Consider the following 24,359-nt stretch of genomic DNA (forward strand, 5'->3'; position numbering starts at 1 on the left):
CAGAAGAACTGAATTTTAAGTGACTTTGCAACAGGCTACAGAGGGAGTCAGCATCAGTGTCAGAGCTGAGACCAGAATTCAGAGTTCCTGGTGCCCAGCTTCATGCTCAAGGCACTAGATTCTATGTGATTAGAAAAGAATCACGAGTTATTTATGGTTAGAAGGTAACATTTTCAGACTGATTTGACAGAACAACATGGGTGAAATCTAGGCCTCGATGAGATCAACAACAAAACTCCCAGTGACTTTAATGAAGCCAGCTGTATAGCTGAAGAATATGATTCCAAATTTCATTTATACATAATGGATCACACATTTGCACAATCTTTTGGCCACTTTGAAAATCAGATGAAATGGTACAAATGCAGAATTCTTTTCTCAAGTATCGGAAATGATAAATTCACTTCTTTGTACAGACTTCTAAATTCCCTTTAAATGAATAATGATAGATTTACAGAGAAAGAATCAGTGTCTGGTGATGACCCTGGCAGCAGCAATCTAAATCAATCTTCTAGAAAAGGAGCAATCTTCCAGCACTTTAAGCATTTTGCTTGTATTTCTATGTTCATCCTTATGACTAGCAAAAAAATAAAACCAAACCACCTAGTGAAGAAGATACTAGTTGGCTGTAGACAAAGAAGAAAAAAAAAGCTAAACATTTATAGCAGCGTAGTGGGCCAAATTAATCCCAGGTGTGATCTCATAGCCTCCAGGGATACATTTGGCTCTTTGTGTCTCCACATATTACATAATCCTTTCAGACAAGTGGTAGAATATATAAAAGAGAAAAACATTTCTCTTGGTTTCTTTAAGGAAAATCGGAACATATGGAAAAAACTTACAGGAATGACCATTCCTACTGGCATAAAACTGTCACCCTTGTATTAAACAGGCCCACGTGAATACATTTGAATTGCAAGAATATCCTGACCTTTCTTGTGTATTTTCCTATGATTCAATCACTATATACTATTTACTTCTAATATATAAAGTTTTCAACTATACAGTAGGGATGTACAAATTGAATCAAACAGATGTTAGCTAATGGAAACAGTGATCCAAGTCAAGAATGTGAATGTTTACGTTATTAGCTTTTTAATTCCAGAATGGGTCATTGTGATCATCTAGTCTAAACTGCTGCATAACATAGGCCATGGAATTTTATCCAGTAATTCCTGCATTAAACCCAGTAAAACGTGGTTCATCTAGAGAATGTATTTAAAAAGACATCCATTCAGGTCAAGCATGCTCATGACAACTGACAGAGACTCTGAGGGCCAGAGCTCCAATAAGGGGCTAGGAAGATGGATGCATTTTATGCAATCCAAAATGTGGATTCCAAATGCCAGACTGCACATATGGAAACTGAATGCTTGAAGACTTGGGACTTTGGTTGATGTGTGCAGTTTCAAAGGATACTTTTGCATTTTTTGGTCCCCCAAGACTTTTAGCTTGGTGTTGCTGTGACACTAGATTGCTGCTGTTTTCCCTGTCCATCAGTATGGCCCTACCAAATTCATGGCTGTGAAAAATGCACCACAGACTGTGAAATCTGGTCTCCCCCATGAAATCTGGCTCTTGGGGGGAAGAGGGAGTTGTGGGATTGCAACCCTTACTTCAGTGCTGGTGCTGCCTTCTGAGCTGGGCAGTTGGAGAGCAGCGGCTGCTGGCCGGGAGCCCAGCTCTGAAGGCAGACCTGCCGCCAGCAGCAGCGCAGAAGTGAGGGTGTCATGGTATGATATTGCCACCCTTCTGCGCCACTGTCAGCAGCAGCTTGCTGGAGCCAGGGGAGGTTCCCAAAGGTGGGACCGTGGAGCCTGGCGTATGGTAGAAGCCCAACACATGGTAGGAGCCCTCGGCTGGGGTGCCCTGAGCCCTGCCCCTCCCCGGCTCCAGGCCCAGCACTCGTGGGGTTAAAGGTTGTTAAAGGGGCTAAAGGGGCCTTGGGCTGGCTGTGTGTGTGCTGGGGGACCACAGCACCACCCTTACCACAGCACCATGGGTGGGTGCCCACCCGTAAGGCTGGCCCTGCTGCCTCAAAGTGACGACCCCCCCGTACCATGCCACTCTCACTTCTGTGCTGCTGCTGGCAGCGGTGCTGCCTTCAGAGCTGGGATCCCAGTCATCAGCCACAGAGCTTCCTGCAGCCGGGGGAGGTTCCCAGAGGTGGGTCTGACCCAGCCCCAGGAGTGGCCCATGCAGGGAAAGAGGAAGTCCTGCCCCTCCCCAGCCTGGCTGGGATTAGGAACTGGATCTGCTGAGTAATGAGGCCCCCAAATCTGAATATGACCACCCTAAAGGAAGAAATTTTAGAAAAAAGATTATATTTGGACCTGTAGACCAGATGTCAGAGAATCAGCAAAGGGACTTGAGGAGATGTGACATAGTTAGATTAGTGGGAAAGGAGGATTATTTTAGTGGAAGCATATGGGATGGATAGAAGAGAAGTGCGGTTTGAGCAGAGTAGATAATAATAGTCCAAGGGGAAGAAAACCAAGTTTTAGCAGAAGCGATGGAGAGAAAAAAGCTGATTTTAGAAGGGTTTTAGAGGGAAAAGTGACAAGACCTTGGCAAGTGTAAACGTATACTCTTATTACTGATTCTGATTGGCTAAGATCTCCACACATCCTCCAGTGTTTGTTACCATGTCCACCTGCCCACCATCTTAATCCACCTGTTTGTCTCATCTACCTGTTAGGCTTTGTCTTGTAGATAAGAAGTTCTTAGAAGCAATTTCCTTGTACAGCGCCTAACAAAATGGGCCTCAACATGGTAGGCTGCTGACTGCACCTGGGCCTGTTATGCAGAAGGTCGGATTAGATCATCATAATCGTCCCATCGGTGATCATTAATTAATGAAGTAAGTAAATAAATTTCTTAAAACATATATTTTAAGAAATTTATATATTCTGTTAAATACAGAATGTCTGCTTTTATTCTGCCATATTATTGGTAAGTTTTACAGCCATTTGTATTATTGTTATTAATCAGAAAACCAATATACTTCGCAGTTGAGAAGATTCACATCTAAACTGAATCTGAATGAAGAACTCTTCCCATACCTTTTATTTATGAGTATCCTATCTACTGCTACTGAAATGCAGACAACCCTGAGTATGTAGCAGCTGTTCAATAGCACACAGCAACCCCACACCACAGTACAGAAGTGAAGAATACAGTATCCCAACTAAAGTTACAGAAAGTAAGCAGAATGCAATTCCTGGTACAGGAATTTGGGCAGGACGTCAAGGTTAACAACAATTACTCTTGTAAGAACTATTATGGAATTTTTACTGACTGTGGGACAGCTCCTCAATTAGCGTAAACCAATGTAGCTCCACTGACTTTGATGGAATTACATTGATTAACACCAGCTCATTATCTGGCCCTTTAAGTGAGAAGGACCTTGATTTTTATATATCATCTGAAAGACAGCCCTCCAGCTGCACAGTGGGCCTGAAAACCATGTTGGGGCTTTGCTATAGTAATAATTCAATGACAGCAGCGCCACTTAATGAATCATCAACAAGCCAGATCGCATCTGGGATTATATAGAAACAGCCTAAAGGGTTAATGAATAGCTTCTTTGTTGTTATCGGTACTATTTACAAAACCAAACAGACAGAATCATTGTGGTCATGATGTACTTATCCTGTCTCCTTTTTCCTATAACTAAAATTATATCCTGAATTTCTACACTCTAAACACAAACAGCACTGCGCAGCTACATTCTTGCTGCTTTGTTTAGAACCAATGTTTACTCTAAGGCCTTACGTCTTCTGCAAATGGTAAAAGAAAAAAAAAAGACATCTGGGTTATATATTTTTGCTGCAGATCATTAATGCAGGAGTTGGCTATGCATTATGTTCCTTACTCAAATAGAAACTGAAGACTAAAACAGACACAGTGTCATGCCAAGCTGAGAGAATTTTACCATATGGATAATGATATTAGTTCACTCTCTGTAAGTTCCACTTCGTTACTTGAGAACCCCCAGTTAATGGTTTCCTGTAATTCTGCACATATATAATAAACAGAAGTGTCGACTGTTCTTTCCATCTAGATCCATGTGTTTGTATACGTATAAAATAATATAGCACACACTATGTGTGCATATATTCATATCAAAAACATTCTAATGCAAGACAACATTCTCTTTTTACCATCATCTCTATACTGTAATGCCTCTAGCCTTCTGCAGTTATTTATTAATTAACTATAAAAAGTTTTGGGAACCCTAATGACTTACAGTGGACTAGGTAGTGCCTTTTAGTGGACCAATAAAATATATTATCTCACCAGCAGGAGAGTGAATTTGTGTGGGGGGGTGGAGGGTGAGAAAACCTGGATTTGTGCTGGAAATGGCCCACCTGATGATCACTTTAGATAAGCTATTACCAGCAGGACAGTGGGGTGGGAGGAGGTATTGTTTCATATTCTCTGTGTATATATAAAGTCTGCTGCAGTTTCCACGGTATGCATCCGATGAAGTGAGCTGTAGCTCACGAAAGCTCATGCTCAAATAAATTGGTTAGTCTCTAAGGTGCCACAAGTACTCCTTTTCTTTTTGCGAATACAGACTAACACGGCTGTTACTCTGAAATCTGTCACCCACCTTGTCTCTCTAATATCCTGGGACTGACATGGATACAATTACGCTGCATATTACGGTGGCACACACACACAGGACTTGCAACATGTTAGACTGTGTGATTTATGCACAAGGTATGTGTAAAGTATCAAGCCATATATAGCAGGACACTGAGTTTTGACTCCAGGGTAGAGTAGGAACTAGAAGACATGCAGGGATCATTGTATTGTGCAACAACCTGTTTGGGAACAGCCATCTTCACAGTATAATGATTACTGCTATCTATGAAACTTGGGTACTTATATGGTCCCCAGTATTGTCGTACTTGATCACATGACAATGTTTAATGTATTTATCCTTACAATACCTCTGTGAAGTAGGGAAGTGCTGTTGTCTACATTTGACAGATGGAGAACTGAACTGCAACACAGAGAGGCTAAATGACTTTGCCCAATGTCACACACAAAGTCTATAGCAGATCAGGGAATCAAACCTGTCTCTCTCAAGTCCCAGGGTAGCTCCTAACCACTGGGCTGTCCTTCCTCTCTTCCATGTGAAATTATTACAGCTTGTACAAAACACTCTGCAAGTCAATAAAGTTGAGTCGTATCTTGCAGCTTCCCTGTCTCAAACATTTCCATATACTAGAGTTAGGCTCAAGATGTAAAAACTAGACACAGGTGCAAATCTGAACTTCTCATGGCTTGAAGGAAAGCTGCGGAAATAGTGAAAAATATACCTGTAAAAATGTATTCAGAGATTTATGGAAAAATTTCCAATTGCCTGGGAAATCTATAGAGGTAGCTAAATTATGAGAAACTGTGTTTATGAATAGTGTATTCAAATGAATATTCCAAAATGTGTCATCTGAATTACTCACATTCAATCATTCAACTGGCTCTAAATTCTGGTATTTCCTAACTTTTAAGGGTTTGACTTTGCAACCTAAATAAAACTCTTTTAACATCATTTTTGTTTCTTTTCTTTTTTTTTTAAATTAAAGCATAAGTAAAGTTGTGCCTGGATCATGAAGTTTACCTCCAACCTGAACCTGACACTTGGAAGACTCAGATCTAACATTCCAGTTTGGGCCCAGTTCTCATTATAAGTGACTTAGCTCCAGGCTACTCAGAGAGCCTGAGATTCTAACTGAGGAGTTCCTGGCTCCCTGCCTTGTGTTTTCACCACTAGACTACACCTTTCTACCTCCTTAGTGTCAGGCACCAGATTTTTTGTAAGTGGCTATGGGAAAGTGAACTAATAATCTTTGCTCCAACTAATTTTCTTGTACAATCTGTTCTGAACTGACCAAAAGGGCGGCACAAAGAATGTAATACGTTTGGCTGGAAAGCATGAAACAAGACTGAAAGAGCTGGCTTAGATGAAGACTGGCTAACATATAAATATTTCAAGAATGTGTACTCAAGCCAGGAAAAGCTATATAAACGCTTACTGATATGGGGAGTTTGAGAAGTAGTAAATCTTGCGGATACAAACAAGATCTCTAATGGGACAAGATGAGGGGGAAAGTTTGCTGAATCCTCCTTGATTTCTGTGGTTCTAAAACACTTCTTATGGGATCCACAAACACTATCATGTCTACCCCCCCATATAGCCAATGAGTGAGCGACTTCCATTCTCCCGCAAGATGAAACTTGCTGGCTAAATTGAGAACACACCTTCCTTTTTCTCCTGCTGGATTTTGGTGGAGTGCATCTCTGTTCCATTTGGCGTCTTGTAAAAGTCACTTATCTAAGTACATTGGTAACCAGACAGAACATTGTGTGACTGTTCCTGTAAGAGTTCCTGATGAAATGACGGCTCCCCAGGAAGTCAGCTCTTCTCTGCTTTAAATAAAGTCACTGTATCTGCTACAACACCACAGTGGCCATCATCTGTAGCCCAGATCTCAGTTGGTTTTAAAATGCTCTCTGCCATGCAATCAGAAACAAATGTATTCTCAGCTTGTAGCCTAACTTCAGCTACAATGCCCTCCCGACCCACCAAAACAAAACCTCTACCCACTCAGCCATCCCGTCTCCTCAGGGAGACACTGGGAAAAGAGAGAGCTCTAGCCACAGTGCCATATATCTTAAAAGACACTATTGGACCAGGTGAATGGAGGACATGGAGAGAGAAAATTGCTGTAGAAACACCATGGCCCCAATTCAAGAACACACTCTAAGAATGTGCTTAAGGGTAAGTATCTGCTTAGTGCTTTGCTCATTCGAGGTCTTTAGCAGCAATGATGTGAGAAGTTGCCTTTACTGACTCTCTGACACTTCTGGCCTCGAAAGAAAGGAACCAGGAGCAGAAACCAATGCAGCGGGGTGCTTCTCGTGGTAGTGAAAAGCCCCAACCACTAGCTGAAAACTAGGCTGCCCAGCCTTCACTTCTCTGGAGGGACATTTTTAAACAAGTTTGAAAATCTTCAGATAAAACAAGTAAAAGCTGATTAACCTTCATAATGTGCAGTTATCCACTATGGAAGAGGATACTTGCAGCCCAGTAGAATTGGGGGGTTGGGCTTCAGTACTTATCAAAACCATTAAAAAAATTGTTTGAGAAGTTGTTTCTAGTTGGAGTTTTAACCTTTTCTTTTAAAACTTGATGCTGCTTCTCCACATAATGTGAGTAATCCCCTAGAGTCACAAAAAGGAACCCCCTCATGCTAAGGTCAGACATGCTTGGCTTAGGCCCCAATCTTGCAAACACTCACGTATGTGAGTAACTTTCCCAGTGAACTCTCAGAAGGTGCAGCCAAGGCGCAGAGGAGAGAGAAAGATGGCTTTAAGTGACCGTCACCCCCCCCCCAGGTTCAGCTTGCTCTGGAAACTAATGCAAACCCTGGTTAAATTATAGCATCCCAGAAGGTTGCTCTAAGATATGACAGTCTTGCCACAGCTGCCATGGGGCTGCTCTGCAACCAAGAATGGCCGCAGCACAAAGTGCTCCTGCACTGGGGAAGTTTTCCAGGGACCATTGGAATTCCTTTGTGGCCTGTTAGTGCCACCAGAGAGGTGGACAGGGACTAGTTCAGGGCCCAGAGTCTGGTGCAGTGACCTGCCCAAGGTCACACAGGTTATCTGTGGCACAGCTGGAAAATGAAGCTAGATCTCCTGAGTCTCAGTCCACTGCTTTAACCTGGTCATCCATCCTCTCTAGTCGGAAGGTCATCATTAAGCTCCCCATCGTTGGGCAAACAATCAATGGTAAAGCTCCATTGACTTCCTCAGGAGTGGGCTTAAACCAATGCTTAGCGCATCTCAAAATTCCACCCCTTTCCCTTTTGGGCTTTATCAAGAATCATCACCCTTAAAAAAGCAAGCCTAGTGACCATGGATGACTTATGCCCATCACCATGCAAAGAAGAGAAAGCTGGTCCAGTGACTTGTCCAATGTAGAGCACAGACAAAACCAGACCAGACTACCCTGGTTTTGGTTTCACAAACTCCACATCCAAACAACAAGGTAAGACAGATCTTACCTGCTCTGAGAGGAGCTCACAGGCACATGGTACATGAAGACATTCCCTCTGGAGTTATCAGCCCAGTGCTTGGCCATGCTGATAATGGGACAGGTGATAAAGTGGTCACTGAAAAGAGGCAAAGAAGAGAATATTCTCATATGGAAACAATTATTAACTAGAAAAGACTTTAAATAATCGTTCTATTTTTGACAACAGGCTTCCTCGGGTCTCCCAGAATGGCTTCTGCCTTCCTTCCCAGTGGGATCAATGAGATCCTCTGCGCTCCCATGCTCCACTGGGAGAAGGAGAGGGCAGTTGTAGCCAATGTTGTTTAGAAAGCTCTAAAAAATATGCCCTAAAATTATGCTTTTCCATGCTTAATAATGTTGCATATTTAAAATCTGATATTTCAGGAGCTTGCATGCCTAGGAAGCATTTTCTCATTGATTCTTGGCTTTCTAATGGTATAGATCTCCTACTTCTTGCTCCAGTGATTTGCAAAATATGTATTCAGTGACATTTTGTGAAAGCACTTAAATAGCTCATTGACTAAAGCTGAGTATCGCCCATTCTGGATCTCGGTTCTGTGTAATTTTGAAGGGAACTTCTGCGTTTGGGAGAAGGAAAGGAACATTTATTTGGCATGTTTTAAAAGACATCCATTTGACACTGCTTGGGGATACAGAATAGGATAAGCAGCTGTCTGGGAGAGATGGTTTTGTGGGCAGAGTAAAGCGTAAAGTGATTCCAGTTGCATGACAACTCTAATTTACCACATGGCTCAGAAATGTATCACATAGAAATCACCACCACACACTTGCATTATATGCACAAAGATTTCACACAAGACAGTATGTGTATGTGTACATCCAGATCTACATAGATATATACGCATACATGGTATGAAAGTCAGAGATTTCAATCCTTGTTCATTGCAGTGAATATGCTACCCTTGCTGCTACATAGAGACAGGTTTCAGAGTAACAGCCGTGTTAGTCTGTATTCGCAAAAAGAAAAGGAGTGCTTGTGGCACCTTAGAGACTAACCAATTTATTTGAGCATAAGCTTTCGTGAGCTACAGCTCACTTCATCTGATGCATACTGTGGAAAGTGTAGAAGATCTTTTTATACACGCAAAGCATGAAAAAATACCTCCCCCCACCCCACTCTCCTGCTGGTAATAGCTTATCTAAAGTGATCACTCTCCTTTGATTATCATGCACGTTGTAAGGAGAGCGATCACTTTAGATAAGCTATTACCAGTAGGAGAGTGGGGTGGGAGGAGGTATTTTTTCATGCTTTGCGTGTTTAAAAAGATCTTCTACACTTTCCACAGTATGCATCCGATGAAGTGAGCTGTAGCTCACGAAAGCTTATGCTCAAATAAATTGATTAGTCTCTAAGGTGCCACAAGTCCTCCTTTTTGCTACATAGAGCTTTTCTAGGAACTGCCATGAGCAAGCGGTGAGGGGAAAGAATAATGTAAGAGGAACACAACAATTCATTTCTTTATTTAAGCATTTCAACTACATGGCCCCTCCCTAGGGCAGCTATTTTAGTTCACCAGAATTTATTTTAAGTTCACAGAACCTCAGCTCAGAGACCACAAAGACACGGGCTGACTGATCACAACTCTCTGTAGGAGTAACGGCAGGCAACACCCATTAAAAACTAAAGCTGCTATTCTTCATAAACCTGTAAGCATGAGGTTTTGAAATATCAGAAGCTACATCACTTAGAGACCATTAGTTCTGGAGGAGGATTCTGAAATCAACGGACCGTTAAAAACTAAATTCTATGCAGGTGGAGCAGGGAAAGGAGTCAAATATTCTCGGAAAATTTTAAACAACAAAAATGAGACACAACAACACTTTAAACCCCGTGTATCTCTGCAAACACCTGTTAGGATTCTAGGTGCAGAAGAAGCTTGGATAATTGAAAAAAAAAAGTTTCCTTGTGTATTTTAAGAATAGAGACAAATAGCATGGAGAGTATGTGTGGGTTTGTGTACCTTCTTATAGCTTAGAAAATACTGTATAGAAAAAAATGATGAAACAATTTAAAGCTGGAAAAGAGATCTAAGAACACTCCCAAAGCAAATTAAAATCAAAACCAAACCCCAGCAATACTCCTACATCGTAATACATAGGGCATGTGGGTTACAGCTTAACCACTTAGGCTTCTTTCTCATGGTTTGTGACCCCACTAGAACTTGACAGAAAAATTATAGCCCCGTAACATGAAACTGGTCTGGGTTTATATATTTACCCAATTATTTTTTAAACATTTCTTCCTCCCTATCTAGCTGTCTCTTCAGTATTTATAAGGTACGTATAACCACCTTCTCCTCTCTGAAATGTCTGGCATAGCCTGGAGTAAACACTTCCACCCTAGTGGTTAGAACAAGGGACTAGAATTTTGGTGACCTGGGTTCTGTTACGGGACCTTCTACTTACTCACTGTATGAGTTTCCGCAACTCACTTATCTCTGTGAATCAATTTACTCATCTGATAAATGTGGGTAATAATATCCCCTCCCGCCCCGGACGGTGGGTGCTCTGGGGCTTCTTTAGTGTTTATAGCTAGGGCCCTACCAAATTCACGGTCCATTTTAGTCAATTTCACAGTCACAGGATTTTTTAAATCGCAAATTTCATGATTTCAGCTATTTAAATCTGAAATGTCATGGTGTTGTAATTGTAGGGATCCTGACTCAAAATGGAAGTGTGAGGGGAGGGGGGCCACAAGGTTATTGTAGGGGGGTTGTGGTACTGCTACCCTTATTTCTGTGCTGCTGCTGGCCGGGATCCCAGCTCTGAAAGGAGAGCCGCTTCCAGCAGCAGCGCAGAAGTAAGGATGGCATGGTATGGTTTTGCCACCCCTACTTCTACGCTGCTGTCTGCAGCACTGGGCCCTCAGTCAGCAGCCGCCGCTCCCTGGCGACAGCACTGCCTTCAGAGCTGGGCTCCCGGCCAACAGCCATCAGTCTCCAGCTGCGAAGCTTTGACGGCAGCGCAGAAGTAAGGGTGGCAATACTGCAACCTCCCTAAAATCACCCTGAGGCCCCCTGTAACTCCCTTTTGGGTCAAGACTGACAATTTGAGGAACGCTGGTCTCCCTGTGACATCTGTATAGTATAGTGTAAAAGCACCCAAAAGACCAGATTTCACAGGGGGAGACCAGATTTCATGGTCCATGATGCATTTTTCATGGCCATGAATTTGGTGGGGCCCTATATATAGCACATTTTGAGGCAGGCCTCGGATGAAAGATGTGACAGAAAGGAAGTTCCAGGTTTGATTATTATAATGGCTCCTTGCTGAGGTAGCCATCACACGGGCTGAGAGGTGGTGCTTCTTATGAGTGACCGATTTACCTATACCGGAATTTCCATGCTGCATTCCCACAAGTTATCATAATTCTCCCCAAGCTTTTTAGCATGTTTAGTACTAAGATCCATACTGGAATAAGTTGTACGTAGACACTACAGTGATTGGCACCCCATAAATATGACAGATGGATGGACATGGCAGGAAAACCCAGTACAGTGGTATTCTTGATAAAAAAACTCCAAATATCATTTCAAGAAGCAAACTGCAGCCTGCCATCTGCTTCTTGCTTGTTTTCCCCTGGGCCACAATGCACAGGCACACCAGGCCCACCCAGAGGCCTTTCCCAAACACATTCATTCATTGGATTCTTGGATCAGATTTTCTAAATTAACCTTGGCTCACTTTCAGCTCCCTCTCCCGAGGCAGTGGCCTGCAATGCAAATGAAGGCTGACAGGCTACTGAAAAGGAAAGCATGCGTCCGGTGGTATGCAGAGTGACACAAGTGGAGTACCATACTATGTAGCACAGACACTGGAAATCAAAACACTGCAGGGGCAAGGGCTCCTGTAAAAGCAAGTGTGAAACAGACGGGTCCTCACATTGACAATGACATAGCTCAGCATGTTAAACTAACCCACCGCTAAATACATCTACTTGGGAATAAGGAGAAATCTTCACAACAAATCTGTATGCTAACCAAAGATAGCAAAGAGTAGATTTTGCAAAGAGGAGCGTTTTCTAATCTATTCCAAATAACACGAAAGGGCCAGATTTTAGCCACCTTTGCATGGGTGCAGTGGAGGAGAAGGTACATGGAGGGAGCCAGGAAGTAGTTAGTGCACTAATTTAGGAGACTGGCATTTTACAGTCAATGTGCACTGGTGTAAATGACTACACAAGGTGCCAGGAAATGAAGCATCAAGCTCAAAGGCTTTCTCTGCCTTAGTTTAGCTGTCTGTGAAATGGGATCAATAATACACAGAGGTGGTGTGATAATTAGTTAATGCCCAAACCTGCAAGTCTTCTGTGTATGCAGATCTCATTGTTTTCCATAGGAGAGCCATTTGTGGAGAGCTTGCCAGAAAGGATAAGCTATATTTTTATACTTTGATAACATACATATGAGTGCAAAGGCCAACATTTTGAAGTCTGACTCTCTGAATGTGGTAGGCATTTAAATCCACACTCAGCCACCTAAATAAAAGTTACTGGTTTTCAAAGTTTTTGGACTTGTCTAGTTCCTTCAAGAGCTGCTGTAAGGTGCTCAGAACCCCTGAAAATCAGGCCAGTTATTTAGATATCTAATTGTGCATGCTGGTGGCTAACGTCAGTAACCTATCTTTGAAAAATATGGCCCAGGAACTGTCATACTCTGATGAGGATCACCTGGGTGAGAAAATCCCTTCTTGCAACCAAATCATCTTTAATAGCAAAGGGTACCCTAGAGAAACACTGTCCAGTAACCTTTTTGGTCTTAATATTTTTTTTACTCCAAAATGCACCTGATGTGGAAAACCTATTTTCAAAAGGGCACCAAAACCATTTAATCTCCCTCCTTTTACTAACAGCACATGGCTATTAGAAGATTTAAAATAAACAGAAAGAAAAAGAAAAAAGAACCCCAAACAGCCACCCTACTCTGAAATCCAGATCCTAAAGCCTCCCTTTTCCCATCTCTCTATGCAGGTGCTTGTAAGGTCCTCACCACCATAGTATCTAAGTGTGTATCTGACAATGATGAAAACCCAAACCTGTTTAACCCCAAATCACACCACAGAATCCTAAAATGAATTTCTTACCGTGTGGCATTCTCCAAAGCCCGGGAAAATGATGCATAATCGGCAGTCGAGTGCTGGAAGGAATAGTACCAGGCAGCTGCATCTTCAATGAAGGAATTAGAGTCCTCTCCTCCAAGGGAATTCTGCAGAGCCTGATAAAAGGCTGTTTTGCTATTGGCTCTTCCTTGACTTTCTTCAAATTTCTAAGAGCAAAATCAGGGTTTTTTTAATAAACAAAAGTTAAACATTTCACAGAATGTCCTGTACATAGGCTCAAACCACCCCCTGCAGAATCACACAGGGAGACAGCACTCTTCATGCTGACCTCTGAACTCCCATGGGAAGGCAGAGTGCTGTCTCCAACCCCTGCTGTTGTCACGCAAAGATGCCCCTCTCCGGGGTCTCTGTAGGGGTTTATGGGAAGGATGCAGTAGGGAGATGCTGCTTTCTGCTGCATAGTCCTTCGATCTGCATCTGGACATCAAAGCAGGAGGTAATTCAGCTTGGAGCTGCATTACCTCCCTCCGAGTCCTCTTCATGGCTACTACATTAGCAGTGCAGCTGCACTTGTGGCTATACTGCCAAGGTGAGGGGCACTTCCAGGACAGAGAGGAAATCCCTTCCCCACAGATGCCACGGATCTACAAGGGTGCAAGAGGGTGCAACCTTCACAATCCTCCAAGCCCTCCCCCTCATGCTGGGAAGCTCCCTGCCGGGAAGCCCTCTCATGGTTTCCTCCAGGGTGAGTCAATATAGCCCAAAGAAAATGGGGGATCAAACTTCAGTTATACTAAAGAGACCACAGGTCAGATCCTCAGCTGGTGTAAAGTCAGAGGGTGCACACATGTGACCACAGAAGTAAGGAGGGGTGGAGGAGACAGGGCCAAGGCAAAAAGACTCCTGTTTCCATGGGAATCCAGAGATCGGCATGCAGAGAGCTGTCTCATGCCATGCCCAGTTTCCCACCCCTGTTCTTGATGGAGCCGACAAGTCCTGGAGGCTTTTTATATCTCTGTTATTTCGGGATGTTATCTGTTATCCTTTTAGATCTTTCACATTCTGTTTTTAAATGGCAGAATTGATTCCAGGTTTGGAAACAAAGCGACTTCTTGAAAAGCTTGAATCGAGATTTCCTTTCTGCAGGAGACACTTGCACAGGTGCATGGGGGCTGAAATTTGGTAAGATATTTTAAAAACATTCCAGACAGAAACATCTAATAAGCTGTCTTTGTCATCATGGCTGGCCCTCCTGAAACAAAACGGATCTAAATCTTCCCAGTCAAATTACTATGGATACTTATACTGAATATTTTATTTTGTTGACCTGCATCTGGTTTTCATCAAACACCACAAAAAAATCTTTCCACCACCCTGCATAGAATGTACCAAAAGCTACAGAAGGAATAATTGCTTTTCCAATAGATTCACAGAAATTAGAGATGGGAAAAAAAGTCTCAAGTCACAAAATCCATCCCGTTGCCATCATAGGATGGTCTTTACTACTCATTCTAGTGTTCTTTCCAGTCCAGTTTTCAATGACCGTTATCATGGGATCTGAAAGGCCCTTAGATAATGGCTAGGTGATGGGATAAAACACAAAGAAAAGTGACAGAGTGGTAATGTGCCCTGTTAGTTGCACAATTTCAGTGCAGCTTGGTTTCTTTCCCTTTTTTTTCCTCTTATTTTTAGGAGATCTGTCATCTAATTTGTTTCCATTTCACTGAGTGAGAATTAATGGTGTACATAAGTGCACATTTTTCGCAAGAAACTGAAACATTATCACTAAGGAACTGATTCAAAGCCCACTGAAATCAGTAGCTGTCTTTCTATTCACTTCCATGGAAGATCAGGTCTTTAGGGGCTGGCTGCATCACTACATTTCTAATGAACTGGTGGCATCTTTCACTGAAGAATTGGTGCTGATGGATTTGAGCAATTTAGAAAGGGAGGAGTGGGGTAAAGAGGATAATCTTTTATGGAGAGTGCTCAGTCCTGCTAATTGCTGAACACCTTGCATGATCCAGCCCTTATTCCATGTTTTAATTTTCTATTTAGTGATGGACACATTATATTATTCAACAACTGCCACAGATGCTAAGGGAACAATGAAACATCAGGCTCATTCGCTTAGAAGAACACTTTATAGTGCTTGGCTTACAATTTTTGTCACCACAAAAATGTCCTAAGAATTTTGGTGCCCTTGCTCAGCAGTCAGATCGTAAAATTGAGTCACTAGGGTCTTGTGAGTCAGCTGTCAACATGGGAACAGAGCTGGCTGAAAAATGGAATTTCTGTCTCCTTTGAAATTCTGAGATTTTGAAATTTGGTTTTGTCCTGATTTGAAAAGTTGAATTTTCCACAAAACCAAATATTCCAAAATATTTTATTTTGACTATATATTATATTATATTATATTATATTATATTATATTATATTATATTATATATTATATATTATATATTATATATTATAAAGAATTGGAATGATAAAGTCAAAATCAAATGTTTGGCCTTATTGAAATGAAACTTTTAAATAATTTCTCAGTGAAAATTTCAATGAAGTTGATACATTCCCACAAAATATTTCGATTTCATCAGCTCAGTATATTCCAGCGAACAATTTTCCACTTGAAAATTTTCAGTCAGCTCTAATAGGAAATATTTTCCGAAGAGGGCTTAACATAATAGACAGTAGGAGATAGATAGAAAGAACTGCAGCCTATGTCAAATAATCTACATTCTACAAACTCTTTCAGAGCTAAGGTTTACCAAGCTCAGGAATTATAGCCTTATGGGCCTTTCTTCAGTATTATAAAAAAACCAGGTAAGAAAATCATTAAAAACAATGGGCCAGATTCAGTGGTGTGTTGCTTTGCACTGTTCTGGTGACAAGAAGCAGTCATAAACATGGCTTAACTGACTGTTACCCTGAGTTTACAGTTTCTTTCATTGTGGAAGCAAAATTCTAGTATGCCAGTGAATTTGGCCCAGTATATTATAAAGCACCTAGCTGAGTAGCATATGTAGAGACAAACCTTCACATCTTCTGTAAGGCTAAATGGTACCTCTCCAACATGTTAGAATAGCGTTAAGAGTTAACTTTCAAACAGTGGATAAGGGGAAACAGTGTATATAGTGATTTTACTTTTTCAAATGGCTTTTGACTAAGTCCCTCACAGGAGACTATTAAGAAAACTTGCTAGCCAAAAGGTGAGAGTCTCAGCACAACCCTGTCATGGATTCAAGCTAGTTAAGAGACAAAATAAAGAGTTGGAATTAAAGAGTCAATTCTCATCATAGATGGAGCTTAATAGCAGGTTTTTCCTCTGAGGTCATTACAGTGACTAACTCCTGCAATGGGTTCCATGCAGGTGGGGTCCTGTGCTCTTGAGAAGCCCCACTGACTGCAGATGCTGTGGGTGTACGGGACTGCCTGCACAGCTCAGACTGCATATATGGGATAAATGCATAATATCGCTAACTTTCCATCCACCCACCCCCTGTTTCCTGGCTGTGCATGGCAGCCTGGGTCTGTACTAGGGTGGGTGTACCAGCAGAGAAAAAGACAGAAAAAGCCAAAACCTTAGTCCACCAACTAAACAGAATCCCAACTCTCACAATGGCTACGCATCCCTCCTTGCAATACATGTACTGTCTACTGTGTACTAAAGACACTGTGCGTGTGTACACACACACACACACGTCTTTAAGACCAGAAAGGATCTTAGGTCATCTCGTCTGAGGGTATGTCTACACTACAGGGACTATACTGGCATAGCTACATTTGCAGTAGCTATGATGGCATAACCCTGAAGCATAGAGACAGTTTACACTTCCGCATGTGACAGCGGCTACATTGATGGAAGCTTTCTTTCATCGATGTAGCTGCATCGACACTAGGGGTCGGGTCAGCACAGCTATTTCAGTCAGGGATGTGGTTTTTTTCACACCACTGACAGACGTAGGTATGAGGAGCTAACTTCTGTGTATCACAGGCTGTAGATTTTCACCCACTTTCCCCTTTATTGAGCTCAATAACTTACGTTTGACTAAAGCATATCATCCAAAAGGCATCCGAGTCTTGATCTGAAGACTTCAATAGATGTGGAATCCACCACTTCCCTTGGTAGTCTGTTCCAATGGTTATTCACCCCCCACTGTTAAAAATGTGTGCCTTATTTCTAATCTGAATTTGTCTGGCTTTAACTTCCAGCCATTGGATCTTGTTCTGACTTTCTCTGCTTGAGGGAGATATTAGGTTACTTCAACCCACCCTCTGGCCAGTGCCTGGGGGGATGGAGCCATGGCTCCACCTCGTCTCCACCATTTCCTCAACAACTTAGTAAAAAGGAGGGGAAGGAAATATCAGGTGCACAGCCTCTCCCACCAAATACCCCAACCTTGATCGAGGTATCCCTGACAGGGCTGAACCAGTGCACTGGGGGGAGACCTTATTTCTGTATATTGCTCTGTGCAGCCTTGCTAGGACTAGTCAAAATCTAGCCCTTACATTGTGAGCTCTTCAGAGTAAGGACCATGCCTCCTTTTATGATTGGAAAGCATTGTGGGCACTAGTGGAAAGAAATTACAAATACCACCCCCACCACCAGATTCTGTAGATCTACACCAGTGGTTCTCAACCCGTGACCCAGTCAGCACTCCGCTGCGGCCTATGTGACAAGGCCACACAGGTAGTATATGTACTGTGTAGATGCAGCCCACGTAACACACAGAGAGCTGCGTAAGTGGCTCAGTGGTAAACAGGTTGAGAACCATGACCTACACATTCTCAGTCTGTCTGGGGTACAGAACTCTGTGATAAATATTTCCCAAGGGCTGACATGTACAAATATCCTATGTTACAACACCTGCTATAAGGGAAGCACTGTGGTTTACCCCTTTTTTTTTTTTTTTGCACTGTCTCATAATGGGTGAAATTCACAAACAGCAAAGGCCTTGTTCCACTTAAGCCCTATTTTGAGGTCTCATCTATTTTAGGGCTTGTCTATACTTGAAATGCTACAGTGGCACAGCGTAAACACTACCTACCTACGCTGACAGGAGAGTTGTTTCCGTCAGCGTAGGGAATCCATTTCCCCAAGATGCGGTAGCTAGGTTGACAGAGAAATTCTTCCATTGACCTAGTGCTGTCCACACTGGGGTAAGGTCGGCTTAACTATGCTGCTCAGAGCTGTGGGTTTTCCACATCCCTGAGCAACGTAGGTAAACCAACGTAATTTCTAGTGCAGATCAGGCCTCGGGTATTTATATGGCCCCCATTACCACAGTATCTGAGTGCCTTACAAATCTGTGGAGTAACTATGCTAAAGGGAGCAGCTCTAGTAGTATCTTCACTGAAGCGCTGAAGTGGTACAGTTTCACTGTATGTGAAGACACGCTCCGGATTAAGAAATATCTGAAGTCCCAAGGATACATGGGAGGGATGGGGACAGTGCAGTTATGTGCTGTCAAGGTTCCTTCCCCACTCTGAACTCTAGGGTACAGATGTGGGGACTTGCATGAAAACCCCCCTAAGCTGATTCTTACCAGCTTAGGTTAAAAACTTCCTCAAGGTACAAACTTTGCCTTGTCCTTGAACCCTATGCTGCCACCACCAAGCACGTGAAACAAAGAACAGGGAAAGAGCCCACTTGGAGACGTCTTTCCCCCAAAATATCCCCCCAAGCCACCCCCTTTCCTGGGAAGGCTTGATAAAAATCCTCACCAATTTGCATAGGTGAACACAAACACAAACCCTTGGATCTTAAGAACAATGAAAAAACAGTCAGGATCTTAAAAGAAGAATTTTAATTAAAGAAAAAGTAAAAGAATCACCTCTGTAAAATAAGGACGGTAAATACCTTACAGGGTAATCAGATTCAAAACAGAGAGAATCCCTTTAGGCAAAACCTTAAGTTACAAAAAGACACAAAAACAGGAATATACATTCCATTCAGCACAACTTATTTACCAGCCATTTAAACAAAAGGAAATCTAACGCATTTCTAGCTAGATTACTTACTAACAAGTTCTAATACTCCATTCTTGTTCTGTTCCCTGCAAAAGCATCACACAGACAGACAGACCCTTTGTTTCCCCTCCCACTCCAGCTTTGAAAGTAACTTGTCTCCGCAGTGGTCATTTTGGTCAGATGCCAGCAAGGTTCTCTTAGCTTCTTAACCCTTTACAGGTGAAGGGGTGTTGCCTCTGGCCAGGAGGGATTTTATAGTTCTGTATACAGAAAGGTGGTTCCCCTTCCCTTTATATTTATGACACGTGCCCACAGAAAGCACTGCTAGTTCTAAACGTACCAGAACTCACAACGCAGGAAATGTGTGCAGTGTTGATGCAGCTGTGTCCATCCCAGGACATCAGAGAGACAAGGTAGATGAGGTAATCACCAACAGAAGTTGGTCCAATAAAAGATATTATCTCACCCACCTTGTCTCTAACCCAGAAAATGGGGAGATAAACACGGCTTGGTTCACATGCAGAAAAACAAAACATAATTCAAGTAACAACAGAGGCATCAGTGATTAAACAGCTCTCCCCCGTCCCGCCCCCCGCCGCAAATCCTTGACGAGTTTCAACCTTACTAGTGATTATCCATAATAGCCTTTCAGTGCAGTTAGCAGTGCTGACAAAACGTGGATAAAAATGAATGAGCACACGCACACTCCTGCAAAACAAATGTAGGTGTAAGATTCTTAGAGATTGAGTGCACTTGGTAACAGGTTTGTAGAGAAGTGTGAACAGTTAGGGCAAAAGCATTGCACAATGTCCACATGACAACTCGGCTACCCCCCTGGCAGCACAAATCTAACCCAAAAGGTGTTAACCCAGGGGAGGTGCCTTGTTAGAATTATCTGTAATGTGTGAGTAGTCACAGGAAGGAATAGCTAACAACCTTCAGCTACAGGGGAACGAAACCCTCACAAAGCTGTGTAACCCCCACAAGAGCCTGCCCATGTCCCCTCACGCTCTTCAGCAGTTGCACAGGGTGAGAAGCAGGGGCGCTGGAACAATTTTTATAGGGGAGGTGCTGAGGGCCATTGAGTCAAACGGCAAACCCTAGATATGATGGAAACCACTTCAAGCCAGGGGGTGCATCAGCTTCTTCTGCACCCCTAGTTCAAGCACCTATGGTGTGAAGGTGTCTAGAGTTCTGCCTGAATACAAAATTTGTATCCACATCCGATCAGCAAAAATGAGCCTCGGATATAAGGTGGATATCTGTGGATTAGCTAATGACCTTCAGCTACAGGGAAACTAAACCCTCACAAAGTACCCCCCTCTGCCCCTGTGCTGTTCTGAGAAGTGTGCACATTTGGAACCCCTGATTTCCTTTGCCTGTGTACATGATTTCCCTCCCAGGTGGACGGGATCCAGCTGCCTGTACAGGGTTTGTAAACCAGACTTATGCTGGGCCCACTCGGGATGGAAGCACTCCCCTTTACCCTCCCAAATGTTAGAGAGAGTGCAGCAGACAATGATTATATGAACAGCATTTGTCACGTTGGCATCCAGACGGGGGCACAGGCACGGCGAACGAGAGTTCAGCCTGCCAAACACACACTCCATGACCATTCTACAGCTACTGATTCTGTAAGTGAATTCCCGTGGATGCTGGGGTATGGTTTCATGAGCCAACTTAGGAGCGGTAATGCCAAAACAAAACCTGGCACAGACACACTGTAGAGAACCATATAGTTTCTGGGGAATAATGGGCCTTCTTTCCCCCTTCAAGAACAATCCCAATCTTCTCAGCACCATAGTGTCACGAACCTTTCCCGTGTTGGTATTAATGAATCTGCCTCAGTGGTCCACTAAGCCTTGCAGAATGCGTGAATAATAAACTTTTTGGTTCACAACCACTTGGCCCCTTTTGGTGGGCAAAGTATTGGGCTATGAGTGCCATCAATGGCCCCTGCACAGTTTGGAAGCCCCATCTTCTCAAATTCAGCTATTATTTCTGGAACTTTTCTTATGGCAGCCACCTGTGGGTAGATCAGTGTTAACAGCATTACAGACCTGCATGAACACGACCCCGACAATGGATTTTCCAACCCTGAAATGGTTTGCAGTGGACCTACAGCTGGTGCTGCCAGCTTCCACAGGGCAATAATCACCCAGTTTCCTGAGTCGAATGTTCTGGCAGTGGAGGTTTGGTGCAAGCTCCCTCACACAGCTCCATGAGGTGCGATTTCCTCGTTTGGAAGTTCTGAAGTCACTGCTCATCACCCCGGGTTTCCAAAACAATGCATGTTCTCTTGCACCACAAGCAACAGTCCAACCATGGGCAACTGTGGCAACACCAGCATTATCATCTCTCTACCATGGGAGTGAATGAACTGTCATTCACCCTCCAGGTCAGCCATCTTTGACGTGTCAGAAAGTTCTTCCCAAATCCCATCCAGCATCTTGTGATCACCTACTCCACTGCATAAATGTCTGTCCTGTGATAAGGAACAGGAGCAGAACCACATCATCATCCCATCATTCCATGTCTTCCACCCAATTAGGTGGGGGCAGGCATGATCAGGAACTGCCACTGGGAAAGATATGGGACAGTACCAACAACACACAACAAAGTGGTTCTTAGAGCAGTGGTGGGCAACCTGTGGCCTGCGGGCCGCATACGGCTCATCAGGGTAATCTGATTGCGGTGGACGTGCTGGCTGCCGCTTCCCACAGCTCCCATTGGCCGGGAACCGAGAACTGTGGCCAGTGGGAGCTGCCTGCGGACAGTCAGTGTCAGTAAAATGTCTAGCGGCCCACAATCAGATTACCTTGATGGGCCGCAGGTTGCCCACCACTGCCCTAGAGCGTTCCCCTGTGATGCACAGAACCCTGGGATACCACCTCTGAAATAGCAGCGCTAACGTTCTGTAGCGACAGCAGCCACGTGGAGGTGGGGATGCACATGTACACAGCATTATATGTATGTCCAGCACAGCGTATGGGGACATTCGGCCTGGATACAGGGAACACGCATGAGCGTATATATTGCGGTGGACAAACTTACCAAGCCACCTACGACAATCTTCAGAAGTTCGAGAGCTGGGGTGTGCCTGCTGGGGCTTGGGACTTCTGCCCCGTGGGAGGCACCTGCGGGAGCTCAGGGCTTCAGCCCCGCTCCTGCTGAAGCCCTGAGCCCTGGCAGGTGTGCCCCATGGGGCTGAAGCCCCTAGATCCACCTCCCCACTGGGCAGAAGCCCCTACCCCACCACCCTGCTGCAAGGCAGAGATCCCAAGCTCCCCACTGCCGAAGTCTGGTAGGTGGCGAATGGGAGGGTGTCGTGGGGGGCTCTGCAAGCTGCACTTTAGCTACAAAAGAGCCGCATGCGGCTCACAAGCCACAGTTTGGCCACCCCGGTATATACAGTCAAGTAACCGAATATGTGCGCCAGCATAGACATAGCCTCTGACAACTGCCCTGGGGAGAAGTTTAAAGCATTCCAATCAGTAATACATCTGCTTCAGCTCATGCAAATAAATATCTTTGTTAATGTCAGCAGACAGTCAGATTCATGAGGTCGAACTCAGCATCCGCTGGGCAAGAATTTTCATGTTCAGTTGCTACTATAAATGACCATCTGAAAGGAACACAGCTCTTAAAGAGATGTTAATCAAACAAATGTTTAGCCGGTATGTAACTAACTGGTCTCTCTCGTGGCTTCTGACACTAGATTTTACTGTGATCCATAACAGTCCCAACAGCTGGAAGACCCAGCCCACAGGGCATATATTTTTATGCACCCCCTGTCTGCAGCTGGCTATGATGGAAGCAGTTATTCTGTAGTAAATGGAAGAGCAAGCTCTTACCAGCTTCATTCTTTCCAGCATCCTCTGACACAGCTATTTATCTCTAGGTACTTCGCATACTGTCTGAGCACCTCACAAGCACTGATGGATTTTCTCCTTTCAACACTCCTGTGAGGAAGGGAAGTATTAACCCCATTTTACAGGTAGGGGACTAAGGCACAGGATAGATGAAGTGACTTGCCCAAGGTCAGAAAGAAGGTCTGAGGCAGAACCATACTCATTACATCACTTTCCCAACCCGGTTAGAATATGAAGGCAGCAGGACACAATGATAACCCCCTTCCATCCATTACAAAGAGTGCAGGCCACTTCCAGTTCTCATCCTCCATCTGATACAGGAGAAGGGGGGAAGTGGGAAGGGCTCTATCAGACCCCTCTGATGCAGGAGGAGGAAGAGGGAAGCAGGACAGCATGACAAGGCCTCCTCATGACATACTCCAGAAGGAAGGGAACAGGCTGACACTGGTCACCCTCAACACACAGACACACGTAGGGTGACCAGATGTCCCGATTTTATAGGGACAGTCCCAATTTTGGGGTCTTTTTCTTATATAGGCTCCTATTATCCCCCTACCCCCATCCCAATTTTTCACATTTGCTGTCTGGTCACCCTAGACACACGCTACTGATCTAGGGGTCTACTGATGCCACTAGATGATTTTGTTGCCTGTGCTGGATTTTGTCACCAGGTTTTGATTCCATGCAGGTGATCATGGCTGTGAGGCAGCATAGCACTTTGGGCGCTGGTTGTAAGAAACAGTATGAACAGTTTGTCCTCTGTTCCGAGATAGAGGACATGCTATGATTTTGCAGCAGTGAACGCATTAGAGCTGAGATATTGAGTGTGAAATTAGAAAGCTTTGCAGCAGCTCTTCAATAAGGTATCCTGATGCCTGCAAGATAGGCTGGAATCTAGAGCATTTGAAAGAAACTAAGGACATGAGAAGGCAGAAACAGAGCCAGAGCAAATGAGAATAAATCAGCAGTTATTAAGAGGCAAAGGAGATGAAAGGGAAGGACTGAAATGCAGCCTGTCTAACATGGAGAATGTGAGTTCACGGGGGCAGAACTGTCTTTGTTACATACCTGTACAGTGATTAGCACACTGAGGCCCTGGTCCTTGGTTGGGCTTCCTTGGCACTACTGGAATTATTACTACTACTAGCAATGAGGAATTACAAGGACTTTCCAAATTCTCATCTCAGAAGTCCAAGTTCTGTGTAAGTACTTAACAGGAAAGAGAAGAATTCTGAACCTCAGAAAAATCTGGCAGCTTCCAGCTGTCTCCCTTATTAACACTCTGGTTTGCAGCATAATCTTCTGTTAGACAACACAGTAGGATTTCACTCACTGTTTATAATTAA

General features: G+C 43.6%; 1 protein-coding gene across 1 annotated transcript in view; it reads right to left on the bottom strand.

The window, feature by feature from the left end:
* TG (thyroglobulin) overlaps positions 1-24,359 on the bottom strand; it is a 204,143-nt gene that overhangs the window by 14,120 nt on the left and 165,664 nt on the right. The window contains exons 44-45 of the mRNA XM_073335054.1: positions 13,193-13,374; positions 8,079-8,186 (exon numbers count right to left, since the gene is read on the bottom strand). Coding sequence (XP_073191155.1) covers positions 8,079-8,186; positions 13,193-13,374 — 290 coding nt within the window. The remainder of the gene's footprint in view (positions 1-8,078; positions 8,187-13,192; positions 13,375-24,359) is intronic.

Source organism: Lepidochelys kempii, chromosome 2 (assembly GCF_965140265.1).
Source record: "Lepidochelys kempii isolate rLepKem1 chromosome 2, rLepKem1.hap2, whole genome shotgun sequence".
In the NCBI taxonomy this organism is placed as follows: domain Eukaryota; kingdom Metazoa; phylum Chordata; order Testudines; family Cheloniidae; genus Lepidochelys; species Lepidochelys kempii.